This window comes from Heteronotia binoei, chromosome 2 (genome assembly GCF_032191835.1).
Source record: "Heteronotia binoei isolate CCM8104 ecotype False Entrance Well chromosome 2, APGP_CSIRO_Hbin_v1, whole genome shotgun sequence".
Taxonomy (NCBI): domain Eukaryota; kingdom Metazoa; phylum Chordata; class Lepidosauria; order Squamata; family Gekkonidae; genus Heteronotia; species Heteronotia binoei.
Window position 1 is genome coordinate 196,585,854 of NC_083224.1, and position 16,388 is coordinate 196,602,241.

Consider the following 16,388-nt stretch of genomic DNA (forward strand, 5'->3'; position numbering starts at 1 on the left):
TTTTTTAGTGGAGATGCCAGGGATTGAACCTGGGACCTTCTGCTTCCCAAGCAGATGCTCTACCACTAAGCCACCGTGGTAGAGGGTGTGTGGGACTAAGTTTCAGTGAATGGGCATGACCTAGGACTCGCTTGTCTTCAGTGCACATAAAATGATACCATGCATATTTTTTAGCAATGATCTCGAAAATATTTGAACGTGTCTTAAAATATTTTATTCATCACGTTGAAATAAAATGTTCCCTAATCGATTTCTTTTCTTTTCAATTTTTCCAGTTTTTTTTGGAAGAAAAACAAAAAAGGCTTCATGAAAAAAATGGGGGGGGGAATGTTTTTCCCCCTGAATTTTTCTCTTTTTTTTTTCTGGGCCTTCACATCTCTAGCCAGGACTGAAGAAGTCCTGGCCCTTGTTGAGGACAGACGGACCTCTTTTGGGCCAGGGGTCCCTGGCAGATTTCGACTGGGGGAGTGCAACGCCCTTTCAGGGACATAGTGTTGGCAATAGGACGTCGACGTGCCGTGCTTTGGCGGCCAGAACATGCGGAGCGCTTGCCGTTGCAGGAAAGAGTTCCCTGGTTAAAACAGTCGGGAGTGTTACGTTGCTAAGCTTGTCTGCCCCACGGATTGTGCAGGCCTCTGGTCATAATAATAATAATAATAAAATTTTATTTATACCCCGCCCTCCCCGCCAAGGCAGGCTCAGGGCGGCTTACAGGCATGGCAAAGCCATTGAACAATAAAACAGTTATACAATTCAATAAAATTACAATTTACTATTGAATTTTTACATAATCTAAAAACAATCTAAAAACAGTCTAAAATATCTCTATTCGGTGTTATTTCAGTTATTAATATTTGTGATGGCGTGATGTTTATTTCAAGCTCCGTCTTGAAAGGCTAGCCGGAAGAGGGCGGTTTTGCACGCCCTACGGAATTGACTAAGGGCCCGTAGGTCCCGCACGAGCTGGTCATGAGCTGAGCCCAACGGTTAGCCACGATGGTTTCGGGCCTTGCAGTCCAGAGGTGACCTTTAATTAGCCTTTTGCAGAGAACTGCCGCTTTGATAAGAGTTTTGATGCGTGTCTGAATGAGGAAGGCTGTCTGTTGGGGGGACAGACTGCTCTACCCTATGCACCTGTTCCTTTCAGTCCCCGGACATAACAGGAAGCGGCCCCCGAAACGGCAGCTCTGCAGTCGGCTTCCTGGTTTCAGACGCCGCCTTGGAACTTAAACAGCTTTTCAGTTCCTCAATTTTCTTATCTCTTCTCCCCTCTGGCTCCCTTCCAGGACCGGAGCTCTTGAGCAATTCCTGCGTTCGGTTGGCCAAGGCAGGAGTCGCGGCTGTTCCTGGGGGTGGGGATTACATGGTTTTAACTGGTTTGTGCAACGTCCCCTTTGGAAAAGGACAAAGCAGGAATCCAGTAGCATCTTTAAGACCAACAGACTTTTATTCAGAATGTAAGCTTTTGTGTGCATGCCCTTCAGACCAGGCATGAGGTACAGTAAGCAGAGCTACAATATAGCCAGTTTGGTGTACTGGTTAACTGCGCGGACTCTTATCTGGGAGAGCCTGGTTTGATTCCCCACTCCTCCACATGCACCTGTTGGAACGGCCTTGGGTCAGCCATAGTTCTCGTAGGAGTTGTCCTTGAAAGGGCAGCTTCTGGGAGAGCCCTCTCAACCCCACCCACCTCACAGGATGTCTGTTGTGGGGGAGGAAGGGAAAGGAGATTGTAGGCCGCTCTGAGACTCTGACCTTGAAAGGGCAGCTTCTGGGAGAGCTCTCTCAGCACCCCCGCACCTCACAGGGTGTCTGTTGAGGGGGAGGAAGGGAAAGGAGATTGTAGGCCGCTCTGAGACTCTGTCCTTGAAAGGGCAGCTTCTAGGAGAGCTCTCTCAGCACCCCCGCACCTCACAGGGTGTCTGTTGAGGGGGAGGAAGGGAAAGGAGATTGTAGGCCGCTCTGAGACTCTGTCCTTGAAAGGGCAGCTTCTGGGAGAGCTCTCTCAGCACCCCCGCACCTCACAGGGTGTCTGTTGAGGGGGAGGAAGGGAAAGGAGATTGTAGGCCGCTCTGAGACTCTGTCCTTGAAAGGGCAGCTTCTGGGAGAGCTCTCTCAGCACCCCCGCACCTCACAGGGTGTCTGTTGAGGGGGAGGAAGGGAAAGGAGATTGTAGGCCGCTCTGAGGCTCTGTCCTTGAAAGGGCAGCTGCTGGGAGAGCCCTCTCCGCCCCATCCACCTCACAGGGTGTCTGTTGTGGGGGAGGAAGGGAAAGGAGATTGTAGGCCGCTCTGAGACTGTGTCCTTGAAAGGGCAGCTACTGGGAGAGCCCTCTCAGCCCCACTCAGCCTCACAGGGTGTCTGTTGTGGGGGAGGAAGGGAAAGGAAATTGTAGGCCACTCTGAGACTCTGTCCTTGAAAGGGCAGCTTCTGGGAGAGCCCTCTCCAGCCCCACCCACCTCACAGGGTGTCTGTTGTGAGGGAGGAAGGGAAAGGAGATTGTAGGCCACTCTGAGACTCTGTCCTTGAAAGGGCAGCTTCTGGGAGAGCTCTCTCAGCTCCACCCACCTTACAGGGTATCTGTTGTGTGTGGGGAGATATAGGAGATTTTAAGCCGCTCTGAGTCTCTGATTCAGGGGTATAAATCTGCAGTCTTCTTCTTCTAGTGGGGTTTAGAATGCAAAGTGGTGCAAAGTTATAATCCAGTAGCAGAATAATAAAATTAACGAAGTCAGAAAACCTTTGATCTGGGTTGCATTAGTCTGGGTAACCAATAAAACAGTAACATGTCAGAATGTGAGAATGTCTGTTAATTATTCTATTGCTCATAAGCCTGGGTCAAAATACTAGAAAAGGTTCACGAAGCTTTGTCATTTTGAGCCCGGTCCAGATTGCAGCGAGCGATAAACAAAAGTTGGCGTCCGTTGTGTCCCTATGTGCTTCACGAGGTTACCAGCCTCATGGTGGGGCCTGGAGATCTTCCACTTTTACAATTGATCTCCAACTGGCAGAGGTCGGCTCCCCTGGAGAAAACAGTTGCTTTGAAGGGTGGACTCTGTTAGCATTGTCCCATGCTGAGGCCCCACCCTCTCCTGGCTCCACCCCCAAAGTCTCCAGGTATTTTCCAACACAGACCTGGCAACCCTTGTACTTCATAGGTCTGACCTCGTCTTGCAGGTGGCCTCTCTACCCTTCTAAGTCCCCTGGTTTGCACTGGCCGACTTCTAGCCTTGGAGGGGGGAGGGGTTTCTCATAAGAGAAGCCATGTTGGATCAGGCCAATGGCCCATCCAGCCCAACACTCTGTGTCACATAAGAACATAAGAGAAGCCATGTTGGATCAGGCCAGTGCCCCATCCAGTCCAACACTCTGTGTCATATAAGAACATAAGAGAAGCCATGTTGGATCAGGCCAATGGCCCATCCAGTCCAACACTCTGTGTCACATAAGAACATAAGAGAAGCCATGTTGGATCAGGCCAATGGCCCATCCAGTCCAACACTCTGTGTCACATAAGAACATAAGAGAAGCCCTGTTGGATCAGGCCAATGGTCCATCCAGTCCAACACTCTGTGTCACATAAGAGAAGCCCTGTTGGATCAGGCCAGTGGCCCCTCCAGTCCAACACTCTGTGTCACATAAGAACATAAAAGAAGCCATGTTGGATCAGGCCATTGGCCCATCCAGTCCAACGCTCTGTGTCACATAAGAACATAAGAGAAACCATGTTGGATCAGGCCAGTGGCCCATCCAGTCCAACACTGTGTCACATAAGAACGCAAGAGAAGCCCTGTTGGATCAGGCCAATGGCCCATCCAGTCCAACACTCTGTGTTACATAAGAACATAAGAGAAACCATGTTGGATCAGGCCAATGGCCCATCCAGCCCAACACTCTGTGTCACATAAGAACATAAGAGAAGCCATGTTGGATCAGGCCAGTGGCCCATCTAGTCCAACACTCTGTGTCACATAAGAACATAAGAGAAGCCATGTTGGATCAGCCAATGGCCCATCCAGTCCAACACTCTGTGTCACATACAAACAGAAGAGAAGCCATGTTGGATCAGGCCAGTGGCCCATCCAGCCCAACACTCTGTGTCACATAAGAACATAAGAGAAGCCATGTTGGATCAGGCCAGTGGCCCATCCAGCCCAACACTCTGTGTCACAGAAGAACAGAAGAGAAGCCATGTTGGATCAGGCCAAAAAACCCTAACTGCCCTCAGGAGGTACACCACTAGACACCCTCCCACTGTTGTCTCCCCAAGCACCAAGAATACAGAGCATCACTGCTCCAGACATAAGAACTTAAGAGAAGCCATGTTGGATCAGGCCAATGGCTCATCCAGTCCAACACTCTGTGTCACACAGTGGCCAAAAAACCCAGGGCCATCAGAAGGTGGGGCCAGGACGCTAGAAGCCTCACTCACACTGTTTGCCTCCCCCAAGGCCAAGAATACAGAGCATCAATCCCCAGACATAAGAACATAAGAGAAGCCATGTTCGATCAGGCCAACGGCCCATCCAGCCCAACACTCTGTGTCACAGTGGCCAAAAACCCCAACTGCCCTCAGGAGGTACACCAGTGGGCCAGGACACTAGACACCCTCCCACTGTTGTCCCCCCAAGCACCAAGAACACAGAGCATCACTTGCCTCCGACATAATTATATATGAGAAGTCATGTTGGATCAGGCCAATGGCTCATCCAGTCCAACACTCTGTGTCACACAGTGGCCAAAGAACCAGGTGCCATCAGGAGGTCCGCCAATGGGGCCAGGATACTAGAAGCCCTACCACTATGCCCCTCCCAAGCACCAAGGATACAGAGCACCACTACCCCAGACATAAGAACATAAGAGAAGCCATGTTGGATCAGGCCAATGGCCCATTCACTCCAACACTCTATGCCATGCAGTGCCAAAAAACCCCAGGCGCCATCAGGAGGTCCACCAGTGGGGCCTGGACACTAGAAGCCCTCCCACTGTTGCCCCCCCCCCCCCCAAACACCAAGAATACAGAGCATCACTGCCCCAGACATAAGAACATAAGAGAAGTCCGTTGGATCAGGCCAGTGGCCCCTCCAGTCCAACATTCTGTGTCACATAAGAGAAACCCTGTTGGATCAGGCCAATGGCCCTCCAGTCCAACACTCTGTGTCACATAAGAGAAGCCATGTTGGATCAGGCCAGTGGCCCATCCAGTCCAACACTCTGTGTCACACAGCAGCAAAAAAAGCCCCAGGTGCCATCAGGAGGTCCACCAGTGGGTCCAGGACACTAGACGCCCTCCCACTTCATCGTGCCCACGGTCTGAGCAGTGCGATAATTCCATGCTGTGTTGAGTTCTCTAAAAAAAACAAATTGAACTTGTCGGGCCGGGCCATGTGAGTCGTAAAATGTAATGCCAGGGTGGAGATATAAACTTTGTAAAAGATACAGCCAAACACAGACGCTCACCTCACTGGCTTGTTGAGCCTCAGCCAACAGAAGGAAGAGAGGCCTGACTCAGTAGCTCTGCTGTGCAGTTGAGAGAGCTTGGCTCTGTAGCTCCTGTGCAATTGAGCAAGCCTGGCAAAGGAAGTTGTGATGCAGAAGGAAGAAGGAGAGGGAGAAGGAAGCAGACAAGCGTTGTAGCTCACTGAGTTGCTAGTGGCCTGATAGGAGCCTTCTGGGGCCTAATTTGGCCCCCGGGCCGCATGTTTGACACCCCTGCTTTAATTATTTATTTTATTCCATTTGCGTATGCATGAGTATAAAATGTATAACGAACATAAAAGCAGTTAAAAACATATAAAAAGTTAACATCGGTGCTAAGATCTTCATTTCAAAGTTTGTATTCCTTGCAGACAGATCTTAAAGATTCGGGAGGGACGGTGGCTCAGTGGTAGAGCATCTGCTTGGAAGCAGAAGGTCCCAGGTTCAATCCCCAGCATCTCCAACTCAAAAGGGTCCAGGCAGTAGGTGATGGAGATGGAGGGACGGTGGCTCAGTGGTAGAGCATCTGCTTGGGAAGCAGAAGGTCCAGGTTCAATCCCCGGCATCTCCAACTGAAAAGGGTCCAGGCAGTAGGTGAAGGAGATGGAGGGACGGTGGCTCAGTGGTATAGCATCTGCTTGGGAAGCAGAAGGTCCCAGGTTCAATCCCCGGCATCTCCCAAAAAGGGTCCAGGCAAATAGGTGTGAAAAACCTCAGCTTGGGACCCTGGAGAGCCGCTGCCAGTCTGAGAGACAATACTGACTTCGATGGACCGAGGGTCTGGTTCAGTATAAGGCAGCTTCATAGGTTCATATGTTCATGTCCTTTCTGTTGCTGCTATAGGCAGCTTGCAAGAGGCGATCCAGCTGTTTCCTGAGAACTGTAGTGGCCCACAATCTAGTTTGCGAATGCCTGATGGAAGAGTGCCGCCTTACAGGCCCTGTGGAACTGTATGAGCTCTTGCAGGGCCCTGACTTCTTCCAGCAACTCATTCCACCAGCAGGGGGCCACTACAGAGAAGGTCCTGGCTTTACGGTAGTCGGCTTCGGGCCGGGAATTGAGAGCAGATTTTGCGATCCAGACCGAAGTGCTCTCCGGGAAACGTGTGGGGAAAGGCGGTCCCTAAGGTAGGCAGGTCCCTGGCCATATAGGGCCTTAAAGGTGAGAACCAGCACCTTGAAACGAACCCGGTAAGCGATAGGCAGCCAGGGCAGTGCTTTCAGCCCAGGTGGAATGTGCTCCCGTAAGGAGCTCCCCAATAGCAACCTGGCTGCAGCATTCTGCACTAGTTAAAGCTTCCAGGTTTGAGACAAGGGCAGCTCCAGGTAGAGGGCATTGCAGTAATCCAGTCCTGAGGTGACCGTCGTGTGGATCACTGTCGCTAAGTCGAGGTAGGGGACCAGCTGTCTTATCAACCGAAGATGATAAAAGGCTGATCTGGCAGTGGCTGCCACCTGGGCCTCCATTTTTAAGGAGAGATTCGGGAGCACCCCTAGGCTTTTCACTTTGGGTGCCGGTGTAAGTGGTACCCCGCCAAAGGTCGGTAATAAGACGTCAGACCCTAGACCACGACGACTTAAGAACAGGACCTCCGTCTTTGTCGGCTTCGTCAGGCTTTAATCATTCTAGTTGCCCTTTTTCTGGACTTTTTCGATGCTCTAATATCCTTTTTGAGCTAAGGTGACCAGAATTGTGCCCAGTACTCCAAACGAGGTCTTGGAACGTATGCAGGACCGGCCTTGGTTATTACTTGGAGGGGAGACCACAGAGGAAGCCCAGGGTTGCTACGCAGAGGCAAGCCACCTTTGAATGCCTTCAAAACCCTATGGCAGGGGAAGGGAACGTTGGCTCTCCAGATGTTTTTTTGCCTACCATCAGCCCCAGCCATTGGCCAATGGCTGGGGCTGATGGGAGTTGTAGGCAAAAAAAACATCAGGAGAGCCAACGTTCCCTGCCCTTGTTGGGATTGTCATGAGTCAGTTCGGGGTGTGGGGGTGTGAGGGGTGGCCTTGTTTCCTTTTGTTTTGGAGAGGCTGCTTTTCTGTCACGGTAAACTGCAAGTTCCCTTTATCACCGTTCAGTTCGTTCAGGGGTGTCAGACATGCGGCCCAGGGACCAAATTTGGCCCCCGGAGGGCTTGAACATATGAATCTGCCGTCTGCTGAATCAGAACCTTGGTCCATCAAAATCAGTACTGTCTACTCAGACAGGCAGCAGCTCTCCAGGGTCTCAAGCGGAGGTTTTTCATGCCTATTTGCCTGGACCCTTTTTAGTTGGAGATGCTGGGGATTGAACCTGGGACCTCCTGCTTATCAAGCAGATACTCTACCACTGAGCCACCGTCCCTTCTATCAACCCCCTGAGCAACTGGCTGTCATCTGCTTCCTTCTTCCCCTCTCTTGCTTCCTTCTGCATCACAGCTTGCTTTGCAAGGCTTGCTCAGTTGCACAGGAGCGATGCAGCAAAACTCTATTTTCTCTGTTGGCTGAGGCTCCTCCCCTTCCTGGTCCCCTGGGGAAGGAAGGAAAGAACCACAGTTTCCTTTGCCCAGTTCCCTGGATCCCATGGGAGAAATGCAAAGAAAGACCAATGAGCGCTAATGGTTTAAGCACGTCTAAAGTTTTTTAAATAAAAAAAAATTAATTGTGTTTGTGTCCTTTATAAAGTTTATATCTCTGCTACCTAATCTTAAATAGGTACACACGTGTCCCAGCCCGACATGGCTCGGCCCAGCAAGATCTCATTTATGTCAGCTCTGGCCCTCATAACAAATGAGTTCGACACCGCTGGTCTTGTCTCTGCAGGCAGCTACGTTTGTGGGTCCCCTGGGAAAGAACCCGCAACGTTTGGCGGGTTGCATCTTTTAAAAAATAAAATAAAATAAAATGTCGTTTCCTGAGTTGCCTGGTTAGAGGCTATCTCGAAAGAGGAGGTGGAGGCGGACAGGTGGTTTAAAGATAACGATCCCCTCAGGTGTCAGAGGAAAGATGTCGTGGATTAGAATGAACGAATGTCAAGATTTTTTATTATTGCGATGGCATCATCGTTGCGGGTATCTGATGCCACACAAATTGAGACGTGTTTTCTGCCAAGCATGGGAGTGTGTGTGTTGGCATGTGTTCATTATAAGTGGGATTGTCACCCAATTAAAAACTTAACACGATGAGTTAGCGCGGATTGGCAGGGTGTTGACCGGAGCGGGACGGTGATTTACTGTCAAGATGTGGTTAGTCCAAGATTAAATCCCTGTGGGGTTTTATGGAGCTCCCTGGGTGATCAGGACCCAAACACGCTTGCGCTCTTTCTCTCTCTCTGCCTGACTACCTTGCAGGGTTGCCGTTAGGATAAACAGGACCCTTAACCCCATGGAGGAAGTGGGCAGATTAAGATACAGTAGTTCTTAAAGCGTGCTGATGTAATGGATTTTTTTTTTTTTAAAAATGCAATGTTTAACCCTTCAGAAGCTAAAAAGAAGACTGCAGATTTATACCCCGCCCTTCTCTCTGAATCAGAGACTCAGAGGGGCCTACAATTTTCTATATCTTCTCCCCCCAAAAAAGACACTCAGTGAGGTGGGTGGGGCTGAGAGGGCTCTCCTAGAAGCTGCCCTTTCAAGGACAGAGTCTCAGAGTGGCCTACAATCTCCTTTCTCTTCCTCCCTCACAACAGACACCCTGTGAGGTGGGTGGGGCTGGAGAGGGCTCTCCCAGAAGCTGCCCTTTCAAGGACAGAGTCTCAGAGCGGCCTACAATCTCCTTTCCCTTCCTTCCCCACAACAGACACCCTGTGAGGCAGGTGGGTCTGAGAGGGCTCTCCCAGCAGCTGCCCTTTCAAGGACAGTCTCAGAATGGCCTACAATTTCCTTTCCCTTCCTCCCCCACAACAGACACCCTGTGAAGTGGGTGTGGCTGAGAGGGCTCTCCTAGCAGCTGCCCTTTCAAGGACAACCTCTGCCAGAGCTATGGCTAACCCAAGGCCATTCTGGCAGCTGTAAGTGGAGGAGTGGGGAATCAAACCCGGTTCTCCCAGATAAGAGTCCCCAAACTTAACCACTACACCAAACTGGCTCTCTAAACTGCTTGGGACCTGCGTTAGGGCTGTGGCTCAGTGGGAGACCCTCTTCTAAGCGTGCAGAAGGTCTCGAATTCAATCCCCAGCATCTCCGGTTTAAAGGACCCGGGCAGCAGGCAACAGGAAAGAACTCAGCCCTTGGCCCCAGTGGACCAAGGGTCTGATGCGGTAAAAGGCAGCTTCGTGTGTTTATGTGACAGAGGTGTGTGAAGCACACATGCAGACTCTAAAAGTCAGAGATCTGCTGCCACATTCAGAAATTAGAGAGGTTCACAGCGGCAGTGGTTGTAGTGGCTAAGTGCGTGGGCTGGGAGAACCGGGTTTGATTCCCCACTCCTCCTTTGGTGTAGTGGCTAAGTGTGTGGACTCCTATGTGGGAAAACTGGGTTTGATTCCCCTCTCCTCTGCTTGCAGCTGCTGGAATGGCCTTGGGTCAGCCATTGCTCGCGCAGGAATTGTCCTTGAAAGGGCAGGTGCTGTAGGAGCTCTCTCAATCCCACCACCTCACAGGGTATCTGACGTTGAAGAGGAAGGGAAAGGAGATTGTAGGCCGCTCTGAGACTTTGTCCTTGAAAGGGCAGCTTCTGGGAGAGCTCTCTCAGCCCACTCAGCCTCACAGGGTGTCTGTTGTGGGGAGGAAGGGAAAGGAGATTGTAGCCGCTCTGAGACTCTGTCCTTGAAAGGCAGCTTCTGGGAGAGCTCTCTCAGCCCCACCTGCCTCACAGGGCGCCTGTTGTTGGGAGGAAGGGAAAGGAGATTGTAGCCGCTCTGAGCCTCTGTCTTGAAAGGGCAGCTTCTGTCAGAGCTCTCTCAGCCCCACCTACCTCACAGGGTGTCAGTTGTGTGTGTGGAGGGGAAGGTAAAGGAGATTGTGACTGCTTTGAGACTCTGACATTCAGAGTATAGGTGGGATATAAATCCAATATCTTCAATATCTTTCAGTGACACCCTCTACCCCCTTTCCATTGAATACTTGTCTTTGTAGACTTACAGTCGTTACTTTGGCCTCCCTACACTCCTCTGTCTCCTGGCTTAATTAGAGCTGTTTTCTGGTCACTTAAGCTAGGTTTGGAGTTAAGGGTTTTTTTTGGTGGGGAGCGGCCATGACAGACTGACCTTCTGTGGCCATTGGACCGAGCCCTTTAACTGCTAAAAAAAGCCCTGCTCTAAATGGCAAAACAGCTGTATTTGCATTTTTGCTTTGAATATAAAGTTCCCCTCATGAATTCCTTGAAATAAAACTTTGCGATATGGATGGAGGATAATAGTTGTGTGAGGAAAACGACCGGCTTAAATAAGGACGGGTCAGGCAGTGTCCTAGCCGGAGCAGTCCCTTCTGAGAAATGTCTGTTTTTGGTAGTACTTTTTAAATTGAGCCGCCTTAAATTGTAGCTCATTTAATCGATTGATGGAGGACCCCTTTCCAGCCTTTCTAAACAGCTCTTGGTGTAATAACCCGGGCCTCAAATGTTCCACAGGCCGGGTTCCAGAACGACGCAGTGGGGCGGGCGCCTTCTGCCCATGATTCAGCCATCCCTCGAAAGAGAACTACTTCTTGAAAGCCAGCCGGGGGGAGGAAGAAAGGGGCGGAAAGCCTGGAAGCCGTGGAGGAGGGCGCGGTCCCAATTTGGCTCAGGTCCCGGCGTTTTTGGTGGTGTCAGCCTCAGGCTCCGTTGCCGCCTGGGCCAGATCGCTGACCGTGCAGTTTGCGCTGTGCAACGTCTAATTAGACGAGGGATGGGCTTGGCACGTTAATCCTTAAATGAGGGCTTGAGCCAGCCCGGAAGTGGAGTGGTTGTACCAGGGCGGGGCCGGTCTGCCAGAGACTTGTTTCCCTCAGGGGCCCGTGACATGCGTCTCCCCAAACTGAATGCAGGCTGCTTGCAGCTGGGAACTTGGCATTTGTGTTTTGTGCGTGGATAGAGCATTGCTCTAGGATCTAGGAGACCCAGGTTCGAATCCCTGCTCTGCTTTGGTCGTTCACATAGTTTCAGCCTAATTTACCTCACGAGGATAAAACAGAGGAGAGGAGAACAACGTAGGCTGCTTTGAGGCGAAAGGTGGCTATAAGTAAATACATTTGAGCAGGGGTCATTTTGTAGAAAAATAGGTGGTGGAGCTCACCCAGGGATTGTCATGCAGCTGCACATACTGTTCAATGGACAAGGAGGTGGAACTCTCAGAAAGGTTCAGGAGCTGTGCTCCTGTGAGCTCCCACTGAATCCGAGGCCTGCATTTGAGGGAAGGTCCATTAAGGGTGACCGGACGGCATCTCCTGGAATTCTGTTTCTTTGGGTTGGCTTGGAACAAATACCACCTGCTAGTTCCATTGTTGGATTATTGTGCATTACAGGCTTAAAACGTTTGCTAGCTGCCTCGCCAACATGTTGAGCGAAACAGGGGCGTGTCGGTTAACGAAGTAAATAGGATGTTATGTGTTCTTGCGGACTCGCAGCACGGACGCACTTTCTTCCTTTAAAACTCATTTCAAAGAATAGTTAAAAGGTTTTTGGCTGTGGCCGTGGTGACTGAGGGAAACCGCCGTATTCAGCAACACAGCCTCTGAATCCCAGAGCCAAGAGGCAACATCAGGGGAAGGCCTCTGTGCCTTTTGTTGACTCTCCAGAAGAACCCGGTTGGCCACTTTTTTGAGACTGGATGCTGAACTTGATGGACCATTGGTCTGATCCAGCAGGGCTCTTCTGATGTTCTTATGAAGGCCTCAGCCTCTGTGCTCTGTTGTTGGCCCTCTAGAGGAACTGGTTGGCCCCTGTGTGAGACGGGATGCTGGACTTGATGGACCATTGGTCTGATCCAGCAGGGCTCTTCTGATGTTCTTATGAAGGTTTCAGCCTCTGTGCTCTGTTGTTGGCCCTCTAGAGGAACTGGTTGGCCCTGTGTGAGATGGGATGCTGGATTTGATGGACCATTGGTCTGATCCAGCAGGGCTCTTCTGATGTTCTTATGAAGGCCTCAGCCTCTCTGCCCTGTTATTGGCCCTCCAGAGGAACTGGTTGCCTCTGTGTGAGACAGGATGCTGGACTAGATGGACCATTGGCCTGCTCCAGCAGGGCTCTTCTGATGTTCTTATGAAGCCCTTGGCCTCCATGCTCTGTTGATGGCCCTCCAGAAGAACAGGTTGGCCTCTGCTTGAGACCAGGATGCTGGACCAGGTGGACTACTGGTCTGATTCAGCAGGGCTCTTCTAATGTTCTTATGAAGGCCTCGGCATCTATGCCCTGTTGTTGCTCCTCCAGAGGAAGAGCTTGGTCACTGTGTGAGACAGGATGCTAGACCAGATGGGCTGATCAGCAGGGCTCTTCTTCTCTTTTGACAATAATGAAGTCTATTTATCCTTTGGACAAAATAATTACAAACTGTCAACAATTTAGCATACATCAAATCTGACACATGAAAAATCACAGTAAACAAAACAAAAATTAGTAAATACAGATCACAAATAGATCAGCTTTTTGTAAAATGAATTGTTAGGTACAATGTCATGTTCAGTAAATGCTTTACCAGTGGTAACCAGACAGCCACCACACGAAATGTTCATATTGCTCAATCAAAAAAATCAGAAGAATTGCGTGCAATCTATTCAGAGCAAACCGTTCCCACAGCCGTGAAACTATGGATCTAATAAAGGTGGAGAAGAGTTACCCAATTTGCATCTCTTGTCATTCTAGCTGCTGCAATCAAAATATTAATTAATTCAACAGTACCTTTGTTAAGCACTTGGTCTTTCCAGTTGTGTAAAAGACATACATCCGGTTTTAAAAGGAGAAAGTAGCCTGTAATACCTAATACGTAATACCAGATACGTTTGACCTGAAATTGGATTTGTTTCCAAAATTTTGAAATATGCTTGCGGGCCCCTTCTGATGCTCTTATGAAGGCCTCGGCTTCCAAGCTCTTTTGTTGGCCCTTCAGAGGAACAGGTTGGCCACTGTGTGAGACGGGATGCTGGACCAAGTGGACTACTGGTCTGATCCAGCTCTTACGTTCTTACGGTTCTCCATGGGGACCCATCTCATGCCCTGTTGGCATTTGTCACATCTGCCTGCTTGGTGTATACTCTTTTCCGTGTGACCCTTTATAGTAACTTCTGTGAAGGCAGCTCTCTGTGTTGTTCTGAGGTGACGTGTGCTCCTTGCCTTCCTTATTTCCACTTCCACCAAAGGCTCTTTCCTTCGAAGTCTCAGTTGGATCCAAAGCACAAGTTATATTTGGTAGAATGACAAAACAGTGCACAGGGGTGGCTCTGAGGTAACATTGGCTTTCTTCCCCCACACACCAGTTGTTCTTCTTAAACGTAGAGTCCACTTATAACAGGGCATCGGTTTCTACACAGTTAATAAACTTAATGGTTTCAGATAGGTGCATGCACATAATGGTTCCTTAAACAGACCTAACCATGCAGTCTTATTTTCTTACTTGGATTTAGGCCAATAACTTCCACAAAGCTTGAACTCCCTGATTTGCCACCCAAGCTAACAATTTCCACAGAGACTTTATTTTCTTCGCTTGCCACTTAGTTGAATAACTTCCGCACAGAATGCAGATATCTCTCACAGTGCTCTACGGTCCCTCACTAAGTCCCTTCCTTCATACAAACAGACACAGAACGCAGAGCTCAGGAGCAACACACACAAAAATCCCTCTGAACAACCCAATCCACGTTACTTTTTAGGACACACTGCCATCCGATCAGAATACCCTTCAGTCACCTGTCCAGCCCCCCTTTTCCTTACTCCACATACAAGCCTCCATTTTAGATCATGGCAACATACATTTAAAAGCTCCACATTCAAATACAGAAATAGATATGTGGTATTGGCATGGTGTTTAACCCGCCTCCCTTTATTGTTCTTTCTCTCCCTACAGCTATATGAACTTGATGGGGACCCCAAGAGGAAAGAGTTCCTGGATGACCTTTTCAGCTTCATGCAGAAGCGAGGTGAGCACACACACACACACACACACCCAAAGCCCCCCCCCCCTTTTGTCTGTTGCTCATCCACTCTTCTCTCTGGCTTGTCTGTTTTGCACTGGCATCTTTCTCTGTCTGCTGAAGGTCACAGAGAGCTGCGTCAAGGCACGAAGTCAGAATAGTCTGTTTGGTGTAGCGGTTAAGTGTGTGGACTCTTATCTGGAGAACCAGTTTGATTCCCCACTCTCCACTTGCACCTGCTGGAATGGCCTTGGGTCAGCCATAGCTCTGGCAGAGGTTGTCCTTGAAAGGGCAGCTGCTGTGAGAGCCCTCTCCAGCCCCACCCACCTCACAGGGTGTCTGTTGTGGGGGAGGAAGGGAAAGGAGATTGTAGGCCGCTCTGAGACTCTGTCCTTGAAAGGGCAGCTGCTGTGAGAGCCCTCTCCAGCCCCACCCACCTCACAGGGTGTCTGTTGTGGGGGAAGAAGGGAAAGGAGATTGTAGGCTGCTCTGAGCCTCTTTTTATCTTGAAAGGGCAGCTTCTGGGAGAGCTCTCTCAGCCCACCCGCTTCACAGGGTGTCTGTTGTGGAGGAGGAAGGGAATGGAGATTGTGGGCCGCTCTGAGCCTCTGAAAGGGCAGCTTCTAGGAGAGCTCTCTCAGCCCACCCACCTCACAGGGTGTCTGTTGTGGGGAGGAAAGGGAAAGGAGATGGTAGGCTGCTCTGAGACCCTGTCCTTGAAAGCGCAGCTTTTGAGAAAGCTCTCTCAGCCCCACCTGCCTCACAGGGTGTCTGTTGAGGGGGAGGAAGGTAAAGGAGATTGTAGGCCACTCTGAGACTCTGTCCTTGAAAGGGCAGCTTCTGGGAGAGCTCTCTCAGCCCCACCCGCTTCACAGGGTGTCTGTTGTGGGGGAGGAAGGAAAGGAGATTGTAGACCACTCTGAGCCTCTGCAGCTTTCGGAGAGCTCTCTCAGCCCCACCCACCTCACAGGGTGTCTGTTGTGGGGGAGGAAGAGAAAGGAGATGGTGGGCCGCTCTGAGCCTCTGTCCTTGAAAGGGCAGCTTCTGGGAGAGCTCTCTCAGCCCCACCCACTTCACGGGGCTGTCTGTTGTGGGGGAGGAAGGGAAAGGAGATTGTAGGATGCTCTGAGACTCTGTCCTTGGAAGGGCAGCTTCTGGAGAGCTCTCTCAGCCCCACCTGCCTCACAGGGTGTCTGTTGTAGGGGAGGAAGGGAAAGGAGATTGTAGGCTGCTCTGAGCCTCTTTTTTTTCTTGAAAGGCAGCTTCTGGGAGAGCTCTCTCAGCCCACCCGCTTCACAGGGTGTCTGTTGTGGAGGAGGAAGGGAATGGAGATTGTGGGCCACTCTGAGCCTCTGAAAGGCAGCTTCTGGGAGAGCTCTCTCAGCCCCACCACCTCACAGGGTGTCTGTTGTGGGGGAGGAAAGGGAAAGGAGATGGTAGGCTGCTCTGAGACCCTGTCCTTGAAAGCGCAGCTTTTGAGAATGCTCTCTCAGCCCCACCTGCCTCACAGGGTGTCTGTTGAGGGGGAGGAAGGTAAAGGAGATTGTAGGCCACTCTGAGACTCTGTCCTTGAAAGGGCAGCTTCTGGGAGAGCTCTCTCAGCCCCACCCGCTTCACAGGGTGTCTGTTGTGGGGAGGAAGGGAAAGGAGATTGTAGACCACTCTGAGCCTCTGCAGCTTTCGGGAGAGCTCTCTCAGCCCCACCCACCTCACAGGGTGTCTGTTGTGGGGGAGGAAGAGAAAGGAGATGGTGGGCCGCTCTGAGCCTCTGTCCTTGAAAGGGCAGCTTCTGGGAGAGCTCTCTTAGCCCCACACGCCTCATAGGGTTGTGGGGAGAAAGGGAAAGGAGATTGTGAGCCGCTCTGAGACTCGGAGTGGAGGGCAG

General features: G+C 50.7%; 1 protein-coding gene across 2 annotated transcripts in view; it reads left to right on the plus strand.

The window, feature by feature from the left end:
- Positions 1 to 16,388, plus strand: part of ARID3A (AT-rich interaction domain 3A) — a 120,811-nt gene that overhangs the window by 42,706 nt on the left and 61,717 nt on the right. The window contains exon 3 of one of the 2 annotated variants that reach the window (XM_060232803.1): positions 14,437 to 14,509. The exons of the other annotated variant lie outside the window; for it this stretch is intronic. Coding sequence (XP_060088786.1) covers positions 14,437 to 14,509 — 73 coding nt within the window. The remainder of the gene's footprint in view (positions 1 to 14,436; positions 14,510 to 16,388) is intronic. 2 annotated transcript variants of the gene reach the window in all.